A 24,028-nucleotide genomic window follows, 5' to 3' on the forward strand; every position below is an offset into this window, starting at 1 on the left:
ACGTAGGGGAGCGTGATGGGGCACAGCGGGGGAGCAATGGTGCAGTGGTTAACGCACGGCACCACGAACCCGGCGTGCCCGAGCTTGACTCCCGCTCACAGCCAACTTCGGTGACGAATATCTGGGCCTCCCCGAGGTCGACTCGACCTGAAACGGGTGCCTGGTGCGATGTATCAACATCAGGGCTCGCGACCGGCTGGGCATGGTGCTGGCCATGCCGCGCATCTGTGCGCCGTTTCCCGCTTTAACAGGTTGCTCGCTGACGCCACTCGTCCCAGCTGGTCTGCTCGGGGCTATGCGTGGCGGCTCTCTCCATTTGTATTTAGCGGAACACGGTGCCCGTTCGTCATCGGAGGCGAGGAGATGTCTTTTTAAATCCTTTATATTAAGTTCACTTGCTTGCTTGCTTGCGCGCTTACGACCGTGCAAATCTTTCGGTCGTTTTTTAACCCACTTCCCGTGATCCAATCGAGCTGACATTTTGCACACAGACTCGTTGTGCGTGACAATTTATTTTCGTGAAAATGTTTTTCCAAAATTTTACACTTTTTAGGAAAAAATCAATTATATTTAATTACCAATTCCTTAATAGTGGCAGGCAATCATCTGACCCATAGGTGGCAGCCATCTCAAGCCAGAGGACGAGAGGACTCTAGCCGCTACGCATATAAAGGATTTATAGTGAAAAACTTTGTTTTTACGGGTTAATTTTTTGGCAAACCCAAATATAAACATTTCCAAAGGTGCGCTGCTGCTGCTACAACCTGCTGTGTCACAGCCAGAGGTTAATGGTGCCATGTCATTATTTTTCTGTTAGAAACTACTGCGCTGTAATGCGAGCTTTTCATCACCGCTGTCGCTCTCGCCCCCCTACGCGACTAAATGATTGTCCCGGGGGGGGGGGGGGGGGAGGTTCACTCGCCGTTGTTATCCAGCCCGTGGATATGCAATGTCGTCGCCCCGTGTGTGTACAGCCAACTGCACGCGGTATCACGGTTGTTCAAAAGAGACAAATGAACGTGACGATTTCCCCCCCCCCCCCCCATCTTTCTGAAAAACACATGGACCCATTTAAGCCGGCGCATGCACGCGCACACACACGCACGGCGACTGAGACTTAACACTTAGCGTTCAGCCGTGAGAGTCTTAAGACTACCGCGGCACGGGGGAACCGAGCTTGAAGCGCGGACTGGATGTTGCTATCTTTGAGGTCGCGATGGAATAAAGATGAGATCTAGAAACCGAGCTTGAAGAGTGCACTGGATGTTGTTATCTTTGAGGTCGCGATGGAATAAAAGATGAGATCGGGAAAACCGAGTTTGAAGCGCGGACTAGATATTGTTATCTTTCAGGTCGCGATGGAATAAAGATGAGACCGGGGGGGGGAAATCTTGAGCAACCAAATGGAAGAATAGAATTGGGAAATGGGGATGTGAGAGAGACAAATCGTCAATCTCCTTTCTTTAGCCATGTGAGAGCCCACTGCCTGTGGGTGTGTGTGTGTGTACGTTGAGCTTCTTTCGCGCCGTACGTAGCCGACCGTGGCACTCGTGTTGTCTTGCAATTGGTGCCGTTCAACCAGTTGTGAACCCATTCAGATCTGTCATTGCTTGTGATTGATGACCTTTGTTTAGGTCCACCGAGACTCTTGGTCCATTCCATACAATGCATCGTTTAATGTCCTCTGCGTAATCTCTCTCTCGAGAGAGCGGCTTTTCAAGTGATTGGTGTGGTTTTTCTTTTTAGCCAGGTGATAGTCAAGAGTGATTGGCCTTTTTAGGTGCAATGAACAGGCAAGTAGTGTGCATGTTTAATTTGCGGTAAATTTTAAAAGTAAAACATTTGGCTGCGGTACGTGAATATTTTGTGCGTGCCAAACCTACCCGTTGCAGGGCTGGGTGAGCAGATTGCGAGTTCGATTTTAGCATGACGGCAGGAAATCGTCGGGGCAAATGTATGTTCGTATAACACGTGGGCTTTCGTGACCAGTATTATCCGCAATGATTGGGATCCTATGATGGAATGCACATTATAAATCCGGAGTATTTATTCATTATTATTATGAAGGTTTTTTTTGGACATCACCTTTAGAACGCGTCAGGAGCAGTGGAGTTGTAGCGCCGTGTTTGTCGATGGGGCATTGCGTCGTTATACGTTGAATGGTCCGTTCTGGATGACCACAGCGGCACACTACTTCTGGAGAGATGTTTTATTTTCCATTTGTGCATCAGGTATCCGCATCTGCCATGGATTGTGTGGATGCAGTTTAAGCCGCATCTTGTGACGTTGATGATTAAAGTGACAATGATTGATGGCCATGATGATGATGATGAAAAAGGCGCCGGAGTTCAGGGAATCGAACTCAGGGGGCTGCCTGATATTGATGATTAAAGTGACGATAATTGATGATGATAGTGATGAAAAACGGGCCCGAGTCGGCGAATCGAACTCAGAGGGGGGGCGGGGGGGGAGCCCCCTTCTCTGCGGCGAAGACCCCGGGGGCTATTGCCACAGCTGCCCGTCCCCTGATGCTGGATGCCCCTTTCGGTCCCGCGCGTGTTTCTTTGTGGCGGCCGCAGGTCTACGAGACGCCCTTCTACGTGGCCGTGGATCACGACAAGAAGCGCGTTGTCGTGAGCGTGCGGGGGACGCTCTCGCTCAAGGTGCGCCTCCGGTGACGAACAATTCGCTTGCGCGCGTACACGCGCGCGTCAAAATGACCGCCCTCACGGTTCTCATCTCCCTCGGTGTCGTACGTTGAACTGCTCTCGCACCGTACGTAGCCATCTGTGCTCATCGGAAGGTGCGTGGAAGGACAACAAACTAACCACACAACTTAAAAAGATAATTCCGCCATCGCCGTGAAACGGTTTGCGTGGTGAGGCATTCTCTATCGCGACCGCGTGGCTGTCGCTGAGGCCAGGTGGGCGCTGCGGCGCGTCACACGCAGTGTCACCGGGGCACACGAGGCTTGAACCTGCCGTCGTTCCCGTAAATAGACGGCGTCTCTCCCGTCGAAACGCAATGGACACAATGCACTGGCGGCGGAGTGGACGGTGCAAACGACGTGTCGATGCCAAGGGAGAATGATTCTGACCCTTAACAGCACGCGCTCGTATCGGTGTGTTACCCTTCGGTACATCTTCTTGGTTCTTTTGGTAAAGTCACGTAGAAGGGAAGTAATAAAATAATAAAAATAAAACATAATAAAATAATTCTCACGACGTTTCGGCCACAACGCAAGCAGCCGTCCTCAGGTGAAGAACATGTCTGTCTAAGACTCTGTCTAAGACTTTGTCGACAGACATGTTCTTCACCTGAGGACGGCTGCTTGCGTTGTGGCCGAAACGTCGTGAGAATTATTTTATTATGTTTTATTTTTATTATTTTATTACTTCCCTTCTACGTGACTTTACCGAAAGAACCAAGAAGATGAACCCCTGCAGTCACGAAAGCTTTAAATCGAAACCCTTCGGTACGTTAGATCGAAGCGGAACAGTAGGTGATTCGATTGCTTGAGCATGACAAAGACACTTGGGTTGAATATTTCAAATTGGCCGTGATGTCAATCGGTGCATGCTCATGTACGGCTCGTTTGTCAATCCGCTGCTGGATGAGGGCCCCCTCCCTCCAACGCCGTGCAGGCCATGGGGGTGGGTTTACTTGACTATGCTTCACCGTGCTGCTCACTGTGGTGTTTGCTGAAGGTTGGGAGCATAGAAGTACTGTACAACAGTGGATATTGCTTCACGGAAGTCTCTTGCCCACCGTACAATTAATCATTGTTGTTTTTTAATGCTATATGCTGTCGTATTGTTCTATTTTTAATATATATTTTACAAAAATCAAGCTGTATATTTATTATCCACTACCCGGTCTCCACCTCCACAGCGCGACGCGTGGCTGTGTGCTTTGTCTCCTTCAGGATGCTCTCACGGACCTGACAGGCGACGCTGAACCCTTGCCGGTGGAAGGACATCCTGGCACGTGGCTCGGGCACAAGGTAGAGGGAGCTTTGCTGTTCATATCCAGTGCATCCCACGACAGGGTGAATTCTTCAGAGGGTGGCGGCAGCTTTTTTTTATTTTTACCAGGTAAGCCCCACCGAGATATTTAGCTCTTTTTTTCATTGAGCTATCATTTGTGGGCCTCAAATGATAGCTCAACGAAGCGTGTGGACAATTATAGCAGCCACGCTGATTCTAAATGTGGAGGGAAAAAACCAGAGGACCCGGAGAAAAATCCACGTGACCATGGGGAGAACATGCAAATTCCAAATATTATACAGGTGTCAGAGTCTGGATCAAACCCACAACTTCCTGTATACCAGGCGATGGAGTTAACATCTCACCAATGTGCCGCCCCAGGCCTTTCTCCCAGCGAGAATGGCCTGGGTCAGGGGTGGGCAACCAAAATAACAAGGAGAGACATTTTTTTCGAATTCGGTAAATAAAACGCTCAATATTTCAAGAGCCGCAATGCCATGTGAGTGCGAGATGGCGATCCTGAATAAATAACGTCACGAAGCAGTCGTTCAAGATATGTGGATAACGCTTTGGTTGTCTGGCCACATGGTAAAGATACACTTAATGCATTTCTAGATAATGTCAATTCGCAAAACCCAGCCATCCAGTTTACCATGGAAATGGAGGTGAATTACACACTCCCATTCCTGGATATTTTGCTCGGATGTGGCCAAAATGGTAAAATAACACACGGCGTTTACCGAAAGGAAATGCACACTGATGCCTATCGGAATGCAGATTCCCATCATCACCCTGCACAGAAATCCTCTCTCATCAAGACACTCATGCATCGGGCTAAAACAGTGTCAGATGGTGAACGTCTGAGGACGGATGGGTCCAGAGATCAGAGAGAGGTGGATTGCGTCACTATTCTGGCAAATCACCCGATGATGCTGGATGTATTTACCAGCGAAACATCGTACTCAAATTGAAAATGTCATGGATTTACTCTCCAACACACCATTTTATTAATTTACAAGTAATTGCAATTTTTACAAAAACTTCCCACGAAATGTCAACTGTTGTACGAATTCTTTACATTTATTCCAAATTTTTATAGTAACCCTCGGTTTTCTGAGAAAAAAATATGAGCCGCTGTTTTGTATCGGTGCAATGTGCTGCTGCGGCTTGCAACTTTGGGAGCCCGTAGGTTCACGCCGGCAAAGCTGGCCGTGTGGGTGAGATACCCACCGAGGGTTGTCGGGGTGCTGAGCCCACCACGGACACGACCTGGGGCCCGTGAGGCTCCAAATCCCAAAGAACCACGTTCTCAAGCAAACGTGCATGTGTCTGTGTGTGCGTGTGTGTGTGGGCTCAGCCTGGTCACAAGTGACTGCATCGAAATAAAACCCAGACTGGATAACTTCGCCAGGTGTGAACGATTGGGGGGAGCGGTAGTGAAGTGGTTAGCATGCTGCGCTATGATACTCGGAGACTCAAGTTCGATTCCCGCTCATGGCCAACGCCAGCGACGATTATCTGAGCCGGTCCTGGACCTCCCCTAGGTCAACAAAGGCGGCCGGACGTGGTGCTGGCCACCCACCCCCCCTCGTGTGCCGTGCCGGCCTCCATAGGTGCTCGCCAACAGCACTTGCCCCAACATTCTGTTACAGGCTGTACAGGGGGATATTTGTCTTTGGGCTCAGCCTGGTCACAAATGACCGCATCGAAATGAAACGCAGACTGGATTACTTCGCCAGGTGTGAGCCGGTTGCTGGTCACACGATCGAGGTGCGTTGAGCGATAAAAGCCGGTTGAATCGGTGGAACAAAAACAGTCTTGTCAATGCGCCGCCCCGTTGCACAAGTTCGAATGCAGGGCTTTACGCCGCGCCGCTGTGCTCTTAAGTCTGCGCCCGTGTTGCTGTGGCAAAGGAAGGCAGCACCGGCGTGTGATCCCGTACCTCATGCATTGCCTGTGTTGTGTCGCCTGTCGCTCTTCAGGGAATGGTTTTCTCTGCCAAGTACGTTAAGAAGAAGCTTGAAGAGGAGATGATTCTATCCCAGGCCTTCGGACGAGACCTGGTCAGTGCAGGTTCTTGCGCTCGAAAGTGTTTTGTTCAACGCGTTGCACCGCCACGTCTCAATTTGCTTCAGCAAGAGCTAACACGGCCATGAACAGTAGTTTCATCGATTTCAAACGAAACAAAACTATTTTTTTTTTTACCAGGTAAGCAATTGGATAGCCCCGCTGAAACTGAGTGACCGAACGATGAACACATGGATAGATCGTGTTGACTGCTGGGGATCAAACCCCCGGGTTTTCCCTCCACATGTAGCATCAACGCACGTTTCAAGTGTCTGGCTGATAACAATTTCCCCGTGATGCTAAGCCACTTCGTTGGGCCACAATTTGCGGCCAGGCCGCTTCTGATAAAATAGAGCTACACAGCTCGGCAGGCTATATAGCGTACCTGGTGTGTAAAAAAAAAAACGAGTTAAAAAAATTTACGAGTTTTAAAATAAGTGGCCCTGGGGTAGGCCACGGTCTACCCCAGGGGGATGACGCCCGCCGGCGGTGACGAACGACGGCGTGGGTCGCCACGGGGAGGGAACGTGCAAGAGGAGGGGGGGGGACGGCCACTCTGGAGAGTGATGACGTCGGCTCGTTTGAGCAGGAGCCACACGGGTGGATCCGTTGCACCGCGTGGCGCGTGTGAGAGTTTGGCGAGGGCTATGGTCGTGGGCGGGGGGAGTCTCTCACGATCTCACCAAAACAAACCCAATCACACCTCTACTGTGGATGATGTTGGTCACAAAAGCCTCACGTGTTAAACTCGCTCACGGCAGTCAGAGCGCACGCCTGTCAACCCCTTATCAGTGCCCTGCCTTATTACAGACCAATTCAGACCTCATTGATCACCCCGTGCCCCTTATAAATATCAACGTTCATCCTACAAAGTCCCATCACAAGGGAAAAACACACAAAAATAAGACAAAAAAATGTTGCCCGCATTGAAACGGCTGTACGCCGTATGGACCTGAAAACTGAATTTCCCTGTATAAGACTACGGGGTAAACCGTATGGGTTGACAGGTACGGTAGTGGGGAGCGGTGGTGCCACAGCGGTTAGCGTGCTGCGCTGCGCTACGAACCCGGCGACCCAAGTTCGATGCCCGCTTACGGCCACCAACACCAGTGACGATTATTTGAACCGGTCCTGGGCCTCCCTTAGGTCGACTCAACCTCAAATGAGTGCGTAGTGCAGTGTGTAAAAATTATCGCCACTGGGAAGACAAAGGCAGTCAGGTGTGCGGCTGGCCACCCACCCCCTCATGTACCGTGCTGGCCTTCGTAGGTGCTCGCTAATAGCACTTGCCTCAACGGTCTGTTAAGGCTATAACAGGGGATCTTTGTATTTGTCTTAGTAAGTATGTTGAACTTATTTCGCACCGTACGTAGCCAATCGGTGCTCATCGGATGTGCGGGGGAAGGACAACAAACTAAACACAAAGAAAGCAGTTCTAAAGAAATGAGTTTTCAATTTCGATTTAAAAGTGAACACAGCTCCAGTGGCTTCCTAAAATCAGAAAGGAGAGCAGTTCCAGACGGCCGCATCTGAAAGCGCGCGATGGGGTGACCGCTTTGGTTCGATGGCTGGCCGTGTTAACGACACAGCGATGTTTAGCCGTGTTGACGACACAGCGATTCGTCGATTCAAATCTCCTCCCGCGCCCACGTTGCACACGCATCAAAGTCGCGTGCGTGGGAGTGCGTAATTTGCTATTTATGTAAATGATATTCGAATGTTATGCTAATGTCACACTTAGGCTAATGGAGGGGACAAACCCGAGACAGAACGAACAAAAAATCGACACTAAGGAGATGGTAGGAATGTGACAAAAAACCCCCATGGGTTTCTCGAATCGAAGCGTTGACCCCTAAGCCGTGACGGATCATCTAATTGCGGGGGCGACGAGTGACTTGTTAACGTGCCCTGGCGCGCTATCGCGTACAAATCACCGGTTTTAGTCGAATAAAAAACAAACAAGTGACTGCCGATGTACGCTTGCGAGTGCGCACGGTTGTTGCGGGGGAGCTCCCATAAATCACCGACGTTACCGCATTGCACCGCGTGCACGCCCACCGCTCGTCACGATGCTCGGCCACGCTCGTGTGGGTTCATACGGACTCCCGTGGCCCGTTGCGTAACGCAAGCCTCAAGTGATTCTTACCTCACGCGTGATGCCCTATCAGCCGTAAAGCAGTACTGTACCACCCGGGGGGGCGGAGAAAAGATCTGCACAAGTTCTTCCCCTCTCTTACACCTGCGGTTTTATGGGAATGGCAAGATCGTCGGCAGATTTTGTATTCGGCAGAGGCTTTTTTGGAATTTATATGGACGTCGAATAATTTTTTGTAGACCGGCTCGTTGGTGAGATTGAATGTCGAGTGTCAACCGACGTGTAGTTTTTTCTGGCATTCGCTGGGGGAAAAAATGGCAATCGCGATGGAAATTAACAGGGATTTCTCCATTTTATGCCAAACGTCAGCACGACTCCTCCTCTCGAGCCAGGGAGTGTGGGAAAGTCTGCCTGCCAGAATATAAATTAGGCCCTCTTTAGTCGTACATGAACATTTTTTTTCAACAAACGTCCAAACTTATGGTATATTGTTGATTTGTTTGTGTACGTGTGTTGTTGTTGGTGTGGAGCTACGTGTGTGTGCGTGTGGCGAGCGGTAGTGTAGCGGTTAGCGTGTCGCGCTATGAACCCCGCCGACCCGGGTTCTAATCCCGCTCATGGCCGACACCGACGACAATTATCTGAACCGGTTCAGCGCCTCCCCTAGGTCGAATCAGCCTCAGACGAGTACCTGGTGCAGTGTGTAGTAAACATTGCAACTGGGGAGACCAAGGCGGTCGGGCGTGGTTACTGGTCACCCACCCCCTCGTGTGCCACATATGTGCTGATACTCGCTAAAACAGCACTTGCCCCAACAGTCTGTTAAAAGCTATCGGGCGGAGGGGAGGTGGTGTCTTTGTGTGTGTGTGTAATCACTCTGTCTTGCAGGGCCGAGGCACGAAGCACTACCACCTGGTCATCGTGGGCCACTCCCTCGGGGCGGGAACCGCTGCCATCTTGTCCTTCATGCTCCGCCCGCAGTACCCCACGCTCAAGTGCTACGCCTATTCTCCCCCGGGAGGCCTTCTCAGGTGGCAACTCACAACACTGCGCACGAGACCAAGACAAAGATCACTCCACCCCCCCCCACCCAGTGTAGCCTTCACAGACTGTTGGGGCAAGTGCTGTTTAGCGAGTAGCTCGCGATGCGGTGACCATCTTTGTTCGATGGGCAGCCAAAAGTTGCTGCTGCGAGGATGACCAGAGTTGTGGTGATGGTTTGTGCTCCTTGACGAGATCGGAAAAGTATTGCGGTTCATTTGTGGCGTGCACTTTGTGTGTAATGAGTGCGACACCAAGAGACAGCGGCCTCGAGCGATGAGGGCCGCTCTGCCCCTGGCGACGTGTGGGGATGCGCGTTGGGTGCGATGGGATGTGAACATGGGGAAGAGTTGTGGACTGGTGGATACAATGTCCGTCGATTTCCGTAACATTTACAAAAACGAGCAAAGCTGTTGGCAAACATTTTTCTCAGCCTAAGGCCCTTCGCAATTATACTTTCCTTTAGAATTTTATATATATATTTTAAAATGCTTTCACAAATGACAATTAACGACAGTTGACAATGTGGAAAGGTATTGCGATGGAGCGAACACAGATGGAACACTTGAAAAAGGTACCAAATACTGGAGAGAGAAACAAAAAACACGTGAAAAATGATTTAACTCGCAGCCAGCAAACACGGCGGCGGCAAGTGTTGCTGAAATCAACTTTCAGTGTAAAAATACCCCAAAACAACCGGAACGCATTGGCAGTGCGCTTTAACGGGTTCGAATGACCGTGCTGGCAAGTGCTGACTGTCCTCACGTGAACCCAGGCGGCGGATCAGTGCTCTGAGCCACCCGGCCACCTCTGCCGCCCCCCTTTTGTTGTGAAGTGAGCTCTTGCAGGGCCGGCTGCTATGGTGATAGCCTGTTAGGAGCACCGTAAGTCGATGCCGAGAAAGTCTATCACCTGTCTGAGCAAATACATATTTTTTTAGGTAATTGGTTGCCGCGGTGGCAAGATATTAACTACCTCGCCTGGTATGTAGGAGGTCGTGGTTTCGATCCCGACCCTAACACCTGTATATTTGGAGTCTGCGTGTCTCTCTCCCCGTGGTGGCGTGGATTTTTCTCCGGGACCTCCGCTCTTTCCCTCCACATTTCGAATCAACAGCAGGCGTTGAGAGTACTTGGCCTGTGTAAATTTCCACGTGATGACGAGCCACTTCATTGAGCTATCATTTGTGGCGAGGTCGCTTCTGAAAAAGTGCTAGATAGCTCAGTGAGCCTTACCTGGTATGAAATAAAAGAATTTTGTTTTATATTCTTGGTTCTTTCGGTGAAGTCACGTAGAAGGGAAACAATAAAATAATAAAAATATAAAACAATTAAATTCTCACGACATTTCGACTGCAACACAAGCAATCATCATCTTGCAGGGCTGGCAGGTGATGATGATTGCTTTCTGTTGCAGTCAAAACGTCGTGAGAATTTAATTGTTTTATATTTTTATTATTTTATTGTTTCCCTTCTACGTGACTTTACCGAAAGAACCAAGAATACGAATCCCTGCAGTCACGAAAGCTCTAAATCAGAATTTTGATTTAGTTTATTTTCAATAATTATTTTACTGACTTCGAGTTCGTCACCCACCGACATAGTCCGGTGCCATCAGTGTGTGGGCACAGGGCCTCGCACGGTCGGTATTTGGCGCTGAAATTTTCGGCTGCGCACGGCTTCTCTAGCAGAGGCAACACCGGGGCAGATGAGGCATCGTCTGCCCTTTTGCCAGAGACGCAGTTATTCCTTTGATTTGGCCCGTGGACACAATTAGTGGCGTAATTGCGGATAGAAGGGAAACGTACGAATGTACGTTGAACTTCTTTCGCACCGTACGTCGCCAATCGGAGGTGCGAAATAAAGAGGACACCCACCACCATCACGGAAATGGAGTTATGAGATGGTTTGACGTGCAGCCGTGAGATCGGAGTTTGGCATCACAGGGCCATAAAGGATGATGATGGTAGACGGCGTGGGGGTGCCTTCCTACAGCAGCGGATAATTCAAGGCTGATGATAAATCCGTGTTATGCTGGAGAGGCGTCCAGGGGAAGGGGTGTAAGTCACGCTGTGCGGTTTGGGGTGGGGGGGCCTCGTTTGGTGTGGGGGGGGGCATTTATTATTCAGTAGAAATACAAAACTTATTTTACCAGGCAATGCCCACTGAGCTATATATAGTGATTATGCACGCCGAGGGGAAAACCGGAGCGCCTGGAGAAAAACCCACGCAACCACGGGGAGAGAGAGAGAGACACGCAAACTCCAAATATACATCAGCAGACGTCAGGGTTGAGATCGACCCCACGACCTCCTGTATGCCAGACGAGTTAACATCTCGCCACCGTGGCGCCTGTCATCATCATGCAGTCGTCACATCATCAGCAGCCACAATCCATTCACTGCTGGATAAAAATGATTCCCAATTAATTTCGTCACAATTCCTTGCGATGGCAATGCACAGCCATCGCTAATGGTCTCAACTATGTCTGTAATGATGAAGGATAGAGCTCGAATCGCCATAATGACACGGCATGGGGGAAGCCTTCATCCAGCATGCAATTGGCAAAGGACTCGAATAAGTTATTAAAACTATTATATTGCCTGTGAATCTCCTAATTAAATGGAGGCTCCATTAACAGAATAACTGTATCGGCTTCTTGCGTAATTTTTTTGTAGCCGCTTGCAATCCAAATGAACAAGCTCGTCAGCTTGTTTTGCGCCACGGTGGCGAGATGTAACTACCTCGCCTGATCCCGACCCTGACGCCTGCTGTACATTTGTAGTTTGCGTGCTTCACTCTCCCCGTGGTCGGCTACATTTTTTCCTCTGTGTCCTGCGGTTTTTCTCTCCACGTTTAGAATCGACTTCACGCGTTTACAGCGTTTGGCTGCTGTACATTTTCACACGATAAGCCACTTCGCTTAGCTATCATTTGTGATGGCCAGGCCGCTTCTGAATAAGGGCTTTACAGCTCGGTAGGGCCTCAACTGGTAAAATAGAAATAGTCCGCCCAGACAGTCACGGCGTTTGAATAGTAAAAAAAATATATATATATATTTTTTTAGTTTGCTTGATGAATAGCCTCCCCACAGTGCTTCGCTGTGCGGGAGCCTTCCCGTCGTGCAGACGATCACGCTGCTCTCTGCTTGTCAGTGCGATGAGCGTGTGGCTTCGTGTCGCTGCTCTGTTTCAGCGAGTTTAACACGCAGGAGGCTTTCGCGACCAATATCGTCCATAATAGAGGTTTTTTGGGTTTGGTCGCGTAAATATTTAAATGTGTCGTTAAACCCGCCACCACCCGACACGGCCAATTAGTAAGGTTTGACACATAAACAGAACGTGCCAATTCGTTACTTGTACAGCACATCGGTGTGTTGGAGAGCCAAGCCACAACATTTACAATCTGAGTACGACGTTTCGCCAGTAATTACAACCAGCTTCATCAGGCGACAGCCAGATTTGTGGAGAAATCCACCTGTTTTGTTCCTTATGTAGAGGGGTAGATGTGATGACGTCACTTGTGAGCCCTTCTTGTGCGAAGTACGGTAGGGGGGGGGGTTAATGAATGCATATAAATGAATATGGATATCCATTGCCGTTTGGGTTATTTATATGATAACCAACGTTCATTATGCATGCACATTGTGCAAGCCCATTGCTCTTGTACTTCCTGTCGATTGTGCGTCTTTTTCTCTTTCAGTGAAGCAGCGATGGAAGAGTCCAAGACCTTCGTCACGTCCGTCATTCTGGGAAAAGATCTGGTCCCGAGGTGAGCCACGCACCACACGCACCACACCACACGCACCACACCACATGCACCACACCACACGCACCACGCCACACGCACCACACCACACGCACACCACACCACACGCACCACACCACACACACCACACCACACGCACCACACCACATGCACCACACGCACCACACCACACACACACCACACCACACGCACCACACCACACACACACCACCCCACACGCACCACACCACATGCACCACACCACACGCACCACACCACACACACACCACACCACACGCACCACACCACACGCACCACACGCACCACACCACACGCACCACACCACACGCACCACGCCACACGCACCACACGCACCACACCACACGCACCACACCACACGCACCACACCACACGCACCACGCCACACGCACCACACCACACGCACCACACCACACGCACCACACCACACGCACCACACGCACCACGCCACACGCACCACGCCACACGCACCACACGTACCACACCACACGCACCACACCACACGCACCACACCACACGCACCACACCACACGCACCACACGCACCATACCACACGCACCACACCACACGCACCACACGCACCACACCACACGCACCACGCCACACGCACCACACCACACGCACCACACCACACGCACCACGCCACACGCACCACACGCACCACACCACACGCACCACACGCACCACACCACACGCACCACACCACACGCACCACACCACACGCACCACACCACACGCACCACACCACACGCACCACGCCACACGCACCACACGCACCACACCACACGCACCACACCACACGCACCACACGCACCACACCACACGCACCACACGCACCACACCACACGCAACCACACCACACGCACCAGACGCACCACCACACGCACCACACGCACCACGCCACACGCACCACACGCACCACACCACACGCACCACGCCACACGCACCACACGCACCACGCCACACGCACCACACGCACCACACCACACGCACCACACCACACGCACCACACCACACGCACCACACCACACGCACCACACCACACGCACCACGCCACACGCACCACACGCACCACACCACACGCACCACACCACACGCACCACACGCACCACACCACACGCACCACACGCACCACACCACACGCACCACGCCACACGCACCACGCCACACGCACCACACGCACCACACCACACCACACGCACCACACGCACCACACGCACCACACCACACGCACCACACCACACGCACCACACCACACGCCACGCACCACACCACACGCACCACACGCACCACACCACACGCACCACACGCACCACACCACACGCACCACACCACACACACCACACCACACGCACCACACCACACACACCACACCACACACACCACACGCACCGCACCACACGCACCACACCACACGCACCACACGCACCACACCACACGCACCACACCACACGCCACACGCACCACACCACACGCACCACACGCACCACACCACACGCACCACACGCACCACACCACACGCACCACACCACACACACCACACCACACGCACCACACCACACGCACCACCCCACACGCACCACACCACACGCACCACACCACACGCACCACGCCACACGCACCACACCACACGCACCACACCACACGCACCACACCACACGCACCACGCCACACGCACCACACCACACGCACCACCCCACACGCACCACACGCACCACACCACACGCACCACCCCACACGCACCACCCCACACGCACCACGCCACACGCACCACACCACACGCACCACACCACACGCTCCACACCACACGCACCACACCACACACACCACACCACACGCACCACACCACACGCACCGCACCACACGCACCGCACCACACGCACCGCACCACACGCACCACACCACACGCACCACACCACACGCACCACGCCACACGCACCACACCACACGCACCACACCACACGCACCACCCCACACGCACCACCCCACACGCACCACCCCACACGCACCACCCCACACGCACCACCCCACACGCACCACACGCACCACACGCACCACACCACACGCACCACGCCACACGCACCACACCACACGCACCACACCACACGCACCACACCACACGCACCACACCACACGCACCACACGCACCACACGCACCACACCACACGCACCCACCCCACACGCACCACCCCACACGCACCACGCCACACGCACCACACCACACGCACCACACCACACGCACCACACCACACGCACCACACGCACCACACCACACGCACCACGCCACACGCACCACACCACACGCACCACACCACACGCACCACGCCACACGCACCACACCCACACGCACCACCGCACACACGCACCACACCACACGCACCACACGCACCACACGCACCACACGCACCACACCCACGCACCACCCCACACGCACCACCCCACACGCACCACGCCACACGCACCACACCACACGCACCACACCACACGCACCACACCACACGCACCACACCACACACACCACACCACACGCACCACACCACACGCACCACACGCACCGCACCACACGCACCGCACCACACGCACCACACCACACGCACCACACCCCACGCACCACACCACACGCACCACACCACACGCACCACCCCACACGCACCACACGCACCACACCACACGCACCACACCACACGCACCACACCACACGCACCACACCACACGCACCACCCCACACGCACCACACCACACGCACCACCCCACACGCACCACACGCACCACACGCACCACACCACACGCACCACACCACACGCACCACACCACACGCACCACACCACACGCACCACCCCACACGCACCACACCACACGCACCACACCACACGCACCACCCCACACGCACCACCCCACACGCACCACACCACACGCACCACACCACACGCACCACACCACACGCACCACACCACACGCACCACACGCACCACACGCACCACACCACACGCACCTTACCACACGCACCACACCACACGCACCACACCACACGCACCACACCACACGCACCACACCACACGCACCACACCACACGCACCACACCACACGCACCACACCACACGCACCACACCACACGCACCACACCCCACGCACCACACCACACGCACCACACCGCACGCACAACACCACACGCACCACACCGCACGCACCACACCACACGCACTACACCACACGCACTACCCCACACGCCACACGCACCACACGCACCACCCCACACGCACCACACCACACGCACCACACCACACCACACCACACGCACCACACCACACGCACCACACCACACGCACCACACCACACGCACCACACCACACGCACCACACGCACCACACCACACGCACCACACCACACGCACCACACCACACGCACCACACCACACGCACCACACCCCACTCACCACACCACACGCACCACACCCCACGCACCCCACCACACGCACCGCACCACACGCACCACACCACACGCACCACACCCCACGCACCGCGCCACACGCACCACGCCACACGCACCACGCCACACGCACCACACCACACGCACCACGCCACACGCACCACGCACCACACGCACCGCACCACACGCACCACGCCACACGCACCACACGCACCACGCCACACGCACCACACCACACGCACCACACCACACGCACCACACCACACGCACCACACCCCACGCACCACACCACACGCACCACACCGCACCACACCACACCCACCACACCACACCACACGCACCACACGCACCACACCACACGCACCACACCACATGCACCACACCACACGCACCACACCACACGCACCACACCACACGCACCACACCACACGCACCACACGCACCGCACCACACGCACCGCACCACACGCACCACACCACACGCACCACACCACACGCACCACACGCACCACACCACACGCACCACACCACATGCACCACACCACACGCACCACACCACACGCACCACACCACACGCACGGCGGTACTGACGGTAGACTCCTCCCTTGCCGCCCGTGCCAATGTCACCTCGGGTGGGGGCCAGGGGGGATGGTCAAAACTAAAATTATCTGGAAGAATCAATTTCACGAAGGAAATTGTGTTTCCCCTGAAATCGTACAAACGACGATATAAATTTATCCATTTAAGCGGCGCATTGCACGGTTTTTAACACCATCCGATAAAATGGTGTGGCAGTTTGCTTAATCGGTTTCTCACTGCATGGTTTCAATGCTTATAAGGGCCATCGCTGAACATTAACCTGGTCCCAAAGAAAGGCATTCCACGGGGCTATCTCGTTGGACAAAGGTCTGTGGCGGGTGAATGAAAGAAAAAAACAACCTCAGGAAATGGATTGACACGCCAAGATAATGTTAAATCATCCAAACATTGGAATTGTTTTTTGTTTCCGGGGTTAAATAATAAAACATGCAATGGTTGACGATGCCTTCCAAGCGGTGATACCCAGTGGCGGAAATGGGCCGATATATACGGCACTACGCCAGTCCGGCACTTCTTGGAACACCAAACACGTATCAGGCCCCGTGGTGTAAAATGCACAAGGATATCCAATCCATACCCATGGCCTCTGTGTGTGTGTGTATGCTACGAAGATGAGCGAGCTGTTGCCCAAAACATCACCTATTATATACACTTCCCTGTCAAGGCCACGGTGTTATTGACACATGCGTCGGGTCGTTTGTTATTTAAACCTGCATACCACTGCCACTGTTTTAGAACAGTTCCTATTCCTACGCTGCGACGTTTTCGTACAGAGGGGAAAGGGCAGCGAACTTACGTTTGTGGCTCCTCCACATCCTAAATGAAACCTCAACCCACATACGATCACCGCAAACAGCTGACCACATGGCTCGATAAGGCCAACGTTTAGACGCTTGCGGCATTCGGGCACGGTTGTAGATAAAATTGTCTGGTTGTCTGTCTCTCTCTCTCTCTCTGAGTGGTTCACAATGGCCGTGTCGGAGACGCTCAGGCTGACACTGCTGAGATCTTACATTAACAGTCCTGCGTCTGAGTGGCTGTGTGTGTCTCTCTCTCTCTGTGGTTCATAATGGCCACGGCGGAGATGCTGAGGCCGCGCAAGACGAACATCGTACACCGTTTTCGGAAAACGCTCAGCCCGCCGTAGACAAATTAATGGCCCCTTGCATACCACTGTATACATCAATGTCCGTTTCCATGGCGATGCTCGGGGTTGTAAGAGAGAGAGCGCGTGGGGATTTCAATGACAGCGCTTGTGCTTAAAGCATCGAGCCGGAGAGAGAGAGCGCCTCCCCGCTCCGGCGATCGCCGGAGTGTCGCCATCCACGTGACCTTTCACCCCCGCGTCCCTTTGCCTCCACCGCCGCCTTGCAGTAGCGGGGGAAAGCGCCACACCATCCACACCCCACCCCACCGGGACTCTCCCTGGTGGGAAGCGGCCGGCTTGATGCCTCAATAACAAACGCCACTAGAGAACGGGGGTCTGCTTCAGTGGTGGATATAAGGGGGGGGTCAGGGGGGGTGGGTAAGGGGGGGGGGGGTAAGTGTGTGCCTCCCCCCCCCCACCCCAATTGTATCTATATATATAAAATCGTTCATGTCTGTCTGTCTGTGTGTGTGTGTGTGGACTTTGGCCCATACGCACTTTCATTGGACGGCGGTTGCCCCTGGCAACGGCTAGCCACGCCTTCGCCGCTTTCATTGGACCTGGCAACGGCTAGCCACGCCTTCGCCAAGGGCTGCAGTTTCATTGGACGGCGGTTGCCCCTGCCAACGGCTAGCCACGCCTTCGCCACTTTCATAAGCTCCGTATTTAATTAAATAATAGCCATTACACAGTATTGTTGGAGCGCTAGGGGGGGGGGGGGAAGGAACGCCACCCGTACCCTGCCTCTTCCAAGCCGACAATTTTAGGCGAGGCCGCAGGCTTTGCACGCTACTAGGCCTCGACACCCACCACGCCACTCTGAGGTAAATTCATCAAAGTTTTTCCTACTCTTCACTACACCCCCACCACAATGTGTGCTATTAATATTACTTTTAAACCCAACGCGCCAACAATCGATTACTTTAATGTTCACTGTACAAATACTCATTAAGCTGGGTGAGCGTACTGCCAGTCTATCATGTACACTGTAGCCTGCTTATTAAGCTCGGTGAGCGTACTGCCACTCTATCATGTACACTCTAGCCTGCTTATGAAGCTGAGTGCGTGTACTGGCAGTCTATAATGTGGACTCTTGCCTGGTTATTATAATCGATTCTTTATATGTTCTTTGTACAAACAGTCATTAAGCTGCTTGAGCGACCCCAGTTCGATTCCAACTCACGCCCACCACCGCTGACGATTATTTGAAACGGACCTGGCCCTCCCCTAGGTCCACTCAGCCTCAAAAGCGTAACTGCTGTTGTGTGTGAACATCGTCACTGGGGAGACAAAGGCGGCGGGGCATCGTGGATCCAAGTCCCGGGCGAAGCCGGGTCATGTGTATGTGTGTTTGTGTTTATGTGTATGTCTGTGTGTCTCTATGTATGTGTGTATGTATGTGTATGTATGTGTTTGTGTGTATGTGTGTGTATGTATGTGGGTTTTTTTAATGTCTTTATGTGTATGTCTGCGTGTCTCTATGTATGTGTGTATGTACGTGTGTGCATGTGTTTGTGTGTATGTATGTGTGTGTGTATGTATGTGTGTGTCTATGTATGTGTGTGTATGTGTGTGTATGTATGTGTGTTATGTGTCTGTCTGTGTCTGCATGTATGTGTGTGTGTATTGTGTATGTGTTTGTGTGCATGTATGTGTGTGTTTGTGTGTATGTGTATGTCTGTGTGTATGTGTTTGTGTGTATGTGTGTGTATGTATGTGTGTGTATGTGTTTGTATGTGTTTGTGTGTTTACGCTCGCATTACACAAATGTGTTGCTGGTCTAAGGCGTTCCTCGCACAGCATTGCCGCTTTATTATTTCAGTCGTTTACTGCCTTACGCACCCTGAAAGTCGTGTGTGTCTGCAGCAAGCGCGTGTATGTGTACCTATGGACGCGCGCGCGTGTGTTGTGTAGGGGGAACGGTAGTGTAGTCCTTAGCGTGCTGTCTGTGTGTCTGTGTGTGTGTGTGTCTGTCTGTGTCTGTCTGTGTGTGTCTGCGTGTGTCTGTGTGTGTGTCTGTGCGTGTGTGGTGTGTGAGGAGCGGTGGGTGTAGTGCTTAACGCTACGCTGCGCTACCAACCCGGCGAACCCAGTTCCATTCCCGCTCACGGCCACCACCGGTGACGATTATTTGAACCTCCCCTAGGTCCACTCAGCCTCAAACGAGTAACTGGTGTGGCGTATTAACATCGGCACTTGGGAGACAAAGGCGGCCGGGCGTGGTAGATCCAAGTCCCGGGCGAAGCCGGGCCATGTGTATGTGTTTATGTGTATGTCTGTGTGTCTGTATGCATGTGTGTATGTATGTGTGTGCATGTGTTTGTGTGTATGTATGTGTGTGTGTATGTATGTGGGTTTTTTTGTATGTGTTTATGTGTATGTCTGCGTGCCTGTATCTATGTGTGTATGTACGTCTGTGGATGTGTTTGTGTGTATGTATGTGTGTGTCTATGTATGTGTGTGTATGTGTTTCTGTGTTTGTATGTGTGTGTATGTATGTGTGTTATGTGTCTGTCTGTGTGTCTGCATGTATGTGTGTGTGTATTGTGTATGTGTTTGTGTGTGTTTGTGTGTTTACGCTCGCATTACACAAATGTATAATGCGGGTCTAAGGCGTTCCTTACACAGCATTGCCGCTTTATTATTTCAGTCGTTTACTGCCGTATGCACCCTGAAAGTCGTGTGTGTCTGCAGCAAGCGCGTGTATGTGTACCTATGGACGCGCGCGCGTGTGTTGTGTAGGGGGAACGGTAGTGTAGTGCTTAGCGTGCTGCCTGTGTCTGTGTGTGTGTGTCTGTGTGTGTGTGTCTGTGTGTGTGTCTGTGTGTGTGCGTGTGTGGTGTGTGGGGAGCGGTAGTGTAGTGCTTAGCGTGCTGTCTGTGTGTCTGTGTGTGTGTGTCTGTCTGTGTCTGTCTGTGTGTGTCTGCGTGTGTGTGTCTGTGTGTGTGTGTCTGTGTGTGTGTCTGTGTGTGTGTGTCTGTGTGTGTATCTGTGCGTGTGTCGTGTGTGAGGAGCGGTGGGTGTAGTGGTTAACGCTACGCTGCGCTACCAACCCGGCGAACCGAGTTCGATTCCTGCTCATGGCCACCCCCGGTCAAGATTATTTGAACCTCCCCTAGGTCGACTCAGCCTCAAACGAGTAACTGGTGTGGCGTATTAACATCGGCACTGGGGAGACAAAGGCGGCCGGGCGTGGTGGATCCAAGTCCCGGGCGAGGCCGGGTCATGTGTATGTGTGTATGTGTTTATGTGTATGTCTGTGTGTCTGTATGCATGTGTGTATGTATGTGTGTGTATGTGTTTGTGTGTATGTATGTGTGTGTGTATGTATGTGCGTTTTTTTGTATGTGTTTATGTGTATGTCTGCGTGTCTGTATGTATGTCTGTGGATGTGTTTGTGTGTATGTATGTGTGTGTCTATGTATTGTGTGTATGTGTTTCTGTGTATGTATCTGCGTGTATGTATGTGTGTTATGTGTCTGTCTGTGTGTCTGCATGTATGTGTGTGTGTATTGTGTATGTGTTTGTGTGTGTTTGTGTGTTTACGCTCGCATTACACAAATGTATAATGCGGGTCTAAGGCGTTCCTTACACAGCATTGCCGCTTTATTATTTCAGTCGTTTACTGCCGTATGCACCCTGAAAGTCGTGTGTGTCTGCAGCAAGCGCGTGTATGTGTACCTATGGACGCGCGCGCGTGTGTTGTGTAGGGGGAACGGTAGTGTAGTGCTTAGCGTGCTGCCTGTGTCTGTGTGTGTGTGTCTGTGTGTGTGTGTCTGTGTGTGTGTCTGTGTGTGTGCGTGTGTGGTGTGTGGGGAGCGGTAGTGTAGTGCTTAGCGTGCTGTCTGTGTGTCTGTGTGTGTGTCTGTCTGTGTCTGTCTGTGTGTGTCTGCGTGTGTGTGTCTGTGTGTGTGTGTCTGTGTGTGTATCTGTGCGTGTGTCGTGTGTGAGGAGCGGTGGGTGTAGTGGTTAACGCTACGCTGCGCTACCAACCCGGCGAACCGAGTTCGATTCCTGCTCATGGCCACCCCCGGTCAAGATTATTTGAACCTCCCCTAGGTCGACTCAGCCTCAAACGAGTAACTGGTGTGGCGTATTAACATCGGCACTGGGGAGACAAAGGCGGCCGGGCGTGGTGGATCCAAGTCCCGGGCGAGGCCGGGTCATGTGTATGTGTGTATGTGTTTATGTGTATGTCTGTGTGTCTGTATGCATGTGTGTATGTATGTGTGTGTATGTGTTTGTGTGTATGTATGTGTGTGTGTATGTATGTGCGTTTTTTTGTATGTGTTTATGTGTATGTCTGCGTGTCTGTATGTATGTCTGTGGATGTGTTTGTGTGTATGTATGTGTGTGTCTATGTATTGTGTGTATGTGTTTCTGTGTATGTATCTGCGTGTATGTATGTGTGTTATGTGTCTGTCTGTGTGTCTGCATGTATGTGTGTGTGTATTGTCTATGTTTTTGTGTGTATGTATGTGTGTGTTTGTGTGTATGTGTATGTCTGTGTGTATGTATGTGTGTGTATGTGTTTGTGTGTATGTGTGTGTATGTATGTGTGTGTATGTGTTTGTATGTGTTTGTATGTTTACGCTCGCATTACACAAATGTGTTGCAGGTCTAAGGCGTTCCTCGCCCAGCATTGCCGCTTTCTTTTTTCAGTCGTTTACTGCCGTACGCACCCTGAAAGTCGTGTGTGTCTGCAGCAAGCGCGTGTATGTGTACCTATGGATGCGCGCGCGTGTGTTGTGTAGGGGGAACGGTAGTGTAGTGCTTAGCGTGCTGTCTGTGTCTGTGTGTGTGTGTCTGTGTGTGTGTGTCTGTGTGTGTGTCTGTGTGTGTGCGTGTGTGGTGTGTGGGGAGCGGTAGTGTAGTGGTTAGCGTGCTGTCTGTGTGTCTGTGTGTGTGTGTCTGTCTGTGTGTGTCTGCGTGTGTCTGTGTGTGTGTCTGTGCGTGTGTGGTGTGTGAGGAGCGGTGGGTGTAGTGGTTAACGCTACGCTGCGCTACAAACCCGGCGAACCGAGTTCCATTCCCGCTCACGGCCACCACCGGTGACGATTATTTGAACCTCCCCTAGGTCGACTCAGCCTCAAACGAGTAACTGGTGTGGCGTATTAACATCGCCACTGGGGAGACAAAGGCGGCCGTGCGTGAGTGGTGAGGGAGGGAGAGTCGTGAGGGAGGGAGAGTGCTGAGGGAGGGAGAGTGGTAAGGGAGGGAGAGTGGTGAGGGAGGGACTCAGCCGCAAAACGAGTAACTGGTGTGGCGTATTAACATCGCCACTGGGGAGACAAAGGCGGCCGGGCGTGGTGGATACAAGTCCCGGGCGAAGCCGGGTAGTACAGCTAGTGTAAGTATATTTATCAGCGAAAATACGTTGCGTATTCTTTGTTCTATAAATGTTTTAATTAATGTAATGTCGTATTTCAAAAAGCTTGGTATTTCGGGACGTTCGTGGCAATGGCCCACCAATTGAGCGCGGTTGGCTATGTACTGTGCGAAAGAAGTTCGACGTACGTACATACGCACGTGTAAAGAGCAAGGCCAAAGAGAGGTAGAGGGCATGAGAGTTGGAGGCTGCGCTTGTAGAGCGCGGGGCGTGACAACAGCAGAGGGGAGAGTTTGACGACGGACCTCAGCGGGTTGCGACGCCGTGCTCCCGACTGGCATTGGGACACCGCAGGTATCTTTTTGGTGATCACAAGCTCCCTGCCCATAGACTCGGCACTGCCCCTAGACTCAACACTGCCCATAGACTCAACACCGCCCATAGACTCAACACCGCCCATAGACTCAACACCGCCCATAGACTCAACACTACCTATAGACTCAACACTGCCCATAGACTCAACACTACCCATAGACTAACACTGCCCATAGAC

At 52.5% G+C, this 24,028-nt stretch overlaps 1 protein-coding gene across 1 annotated transcript in view; it reads left to right on the forward strand.

Moving 5' to 3' along the window:
- LOC133342047 (diacylglycerol lipase-alpha-like) overlaps window positions 1–24,028 on the forward strand; it is a 73,467-nt gene that overhangs the window by 37,406 nt on the left and 12,033 nt on the right. The window contains exons 10-14 of the mRNA XM_061550947.1: window positions 2,580–2,663; window positions 3,926–4,003; window positions 5,969–6,049; window positions 9,037–9,179; window positions 12,891–12,959. Coding sequence (XP_061406931.1) covers window positions 2,580–2,663; window positions 3,926–4,003; window positions 5,969–6,049; window positions 9,037–9,179; window positions 12,891–12,959 — 455 coding nt within the window. The remainder of the gene's footprint in view (window positions 1–2,579; window positions 2,664–3,925; window positions 4,004–5,968; window positions 6,050–9,036; window positions 9,180–12,890; window positions 12,960–24,028) is intronic.

Source organism: Lethenteron reissneri, chromosome 2 (genome assembly GCF_015708825.2).
Source record: "Lethenteron reissneri isolate LAM-NWPU_2019-01 chromosome 2, ASM1570882v1, whole genome shotgun sequence".
In the NCBI taxonomy this organism is placed as follows: domain Eukaryota; kingdom Metazoa; phylum Chordata; class Hyperoartia; order Petromyzontiformes; family Petromyzontidae; genus Lethenteron; species Lethenteron reissneri.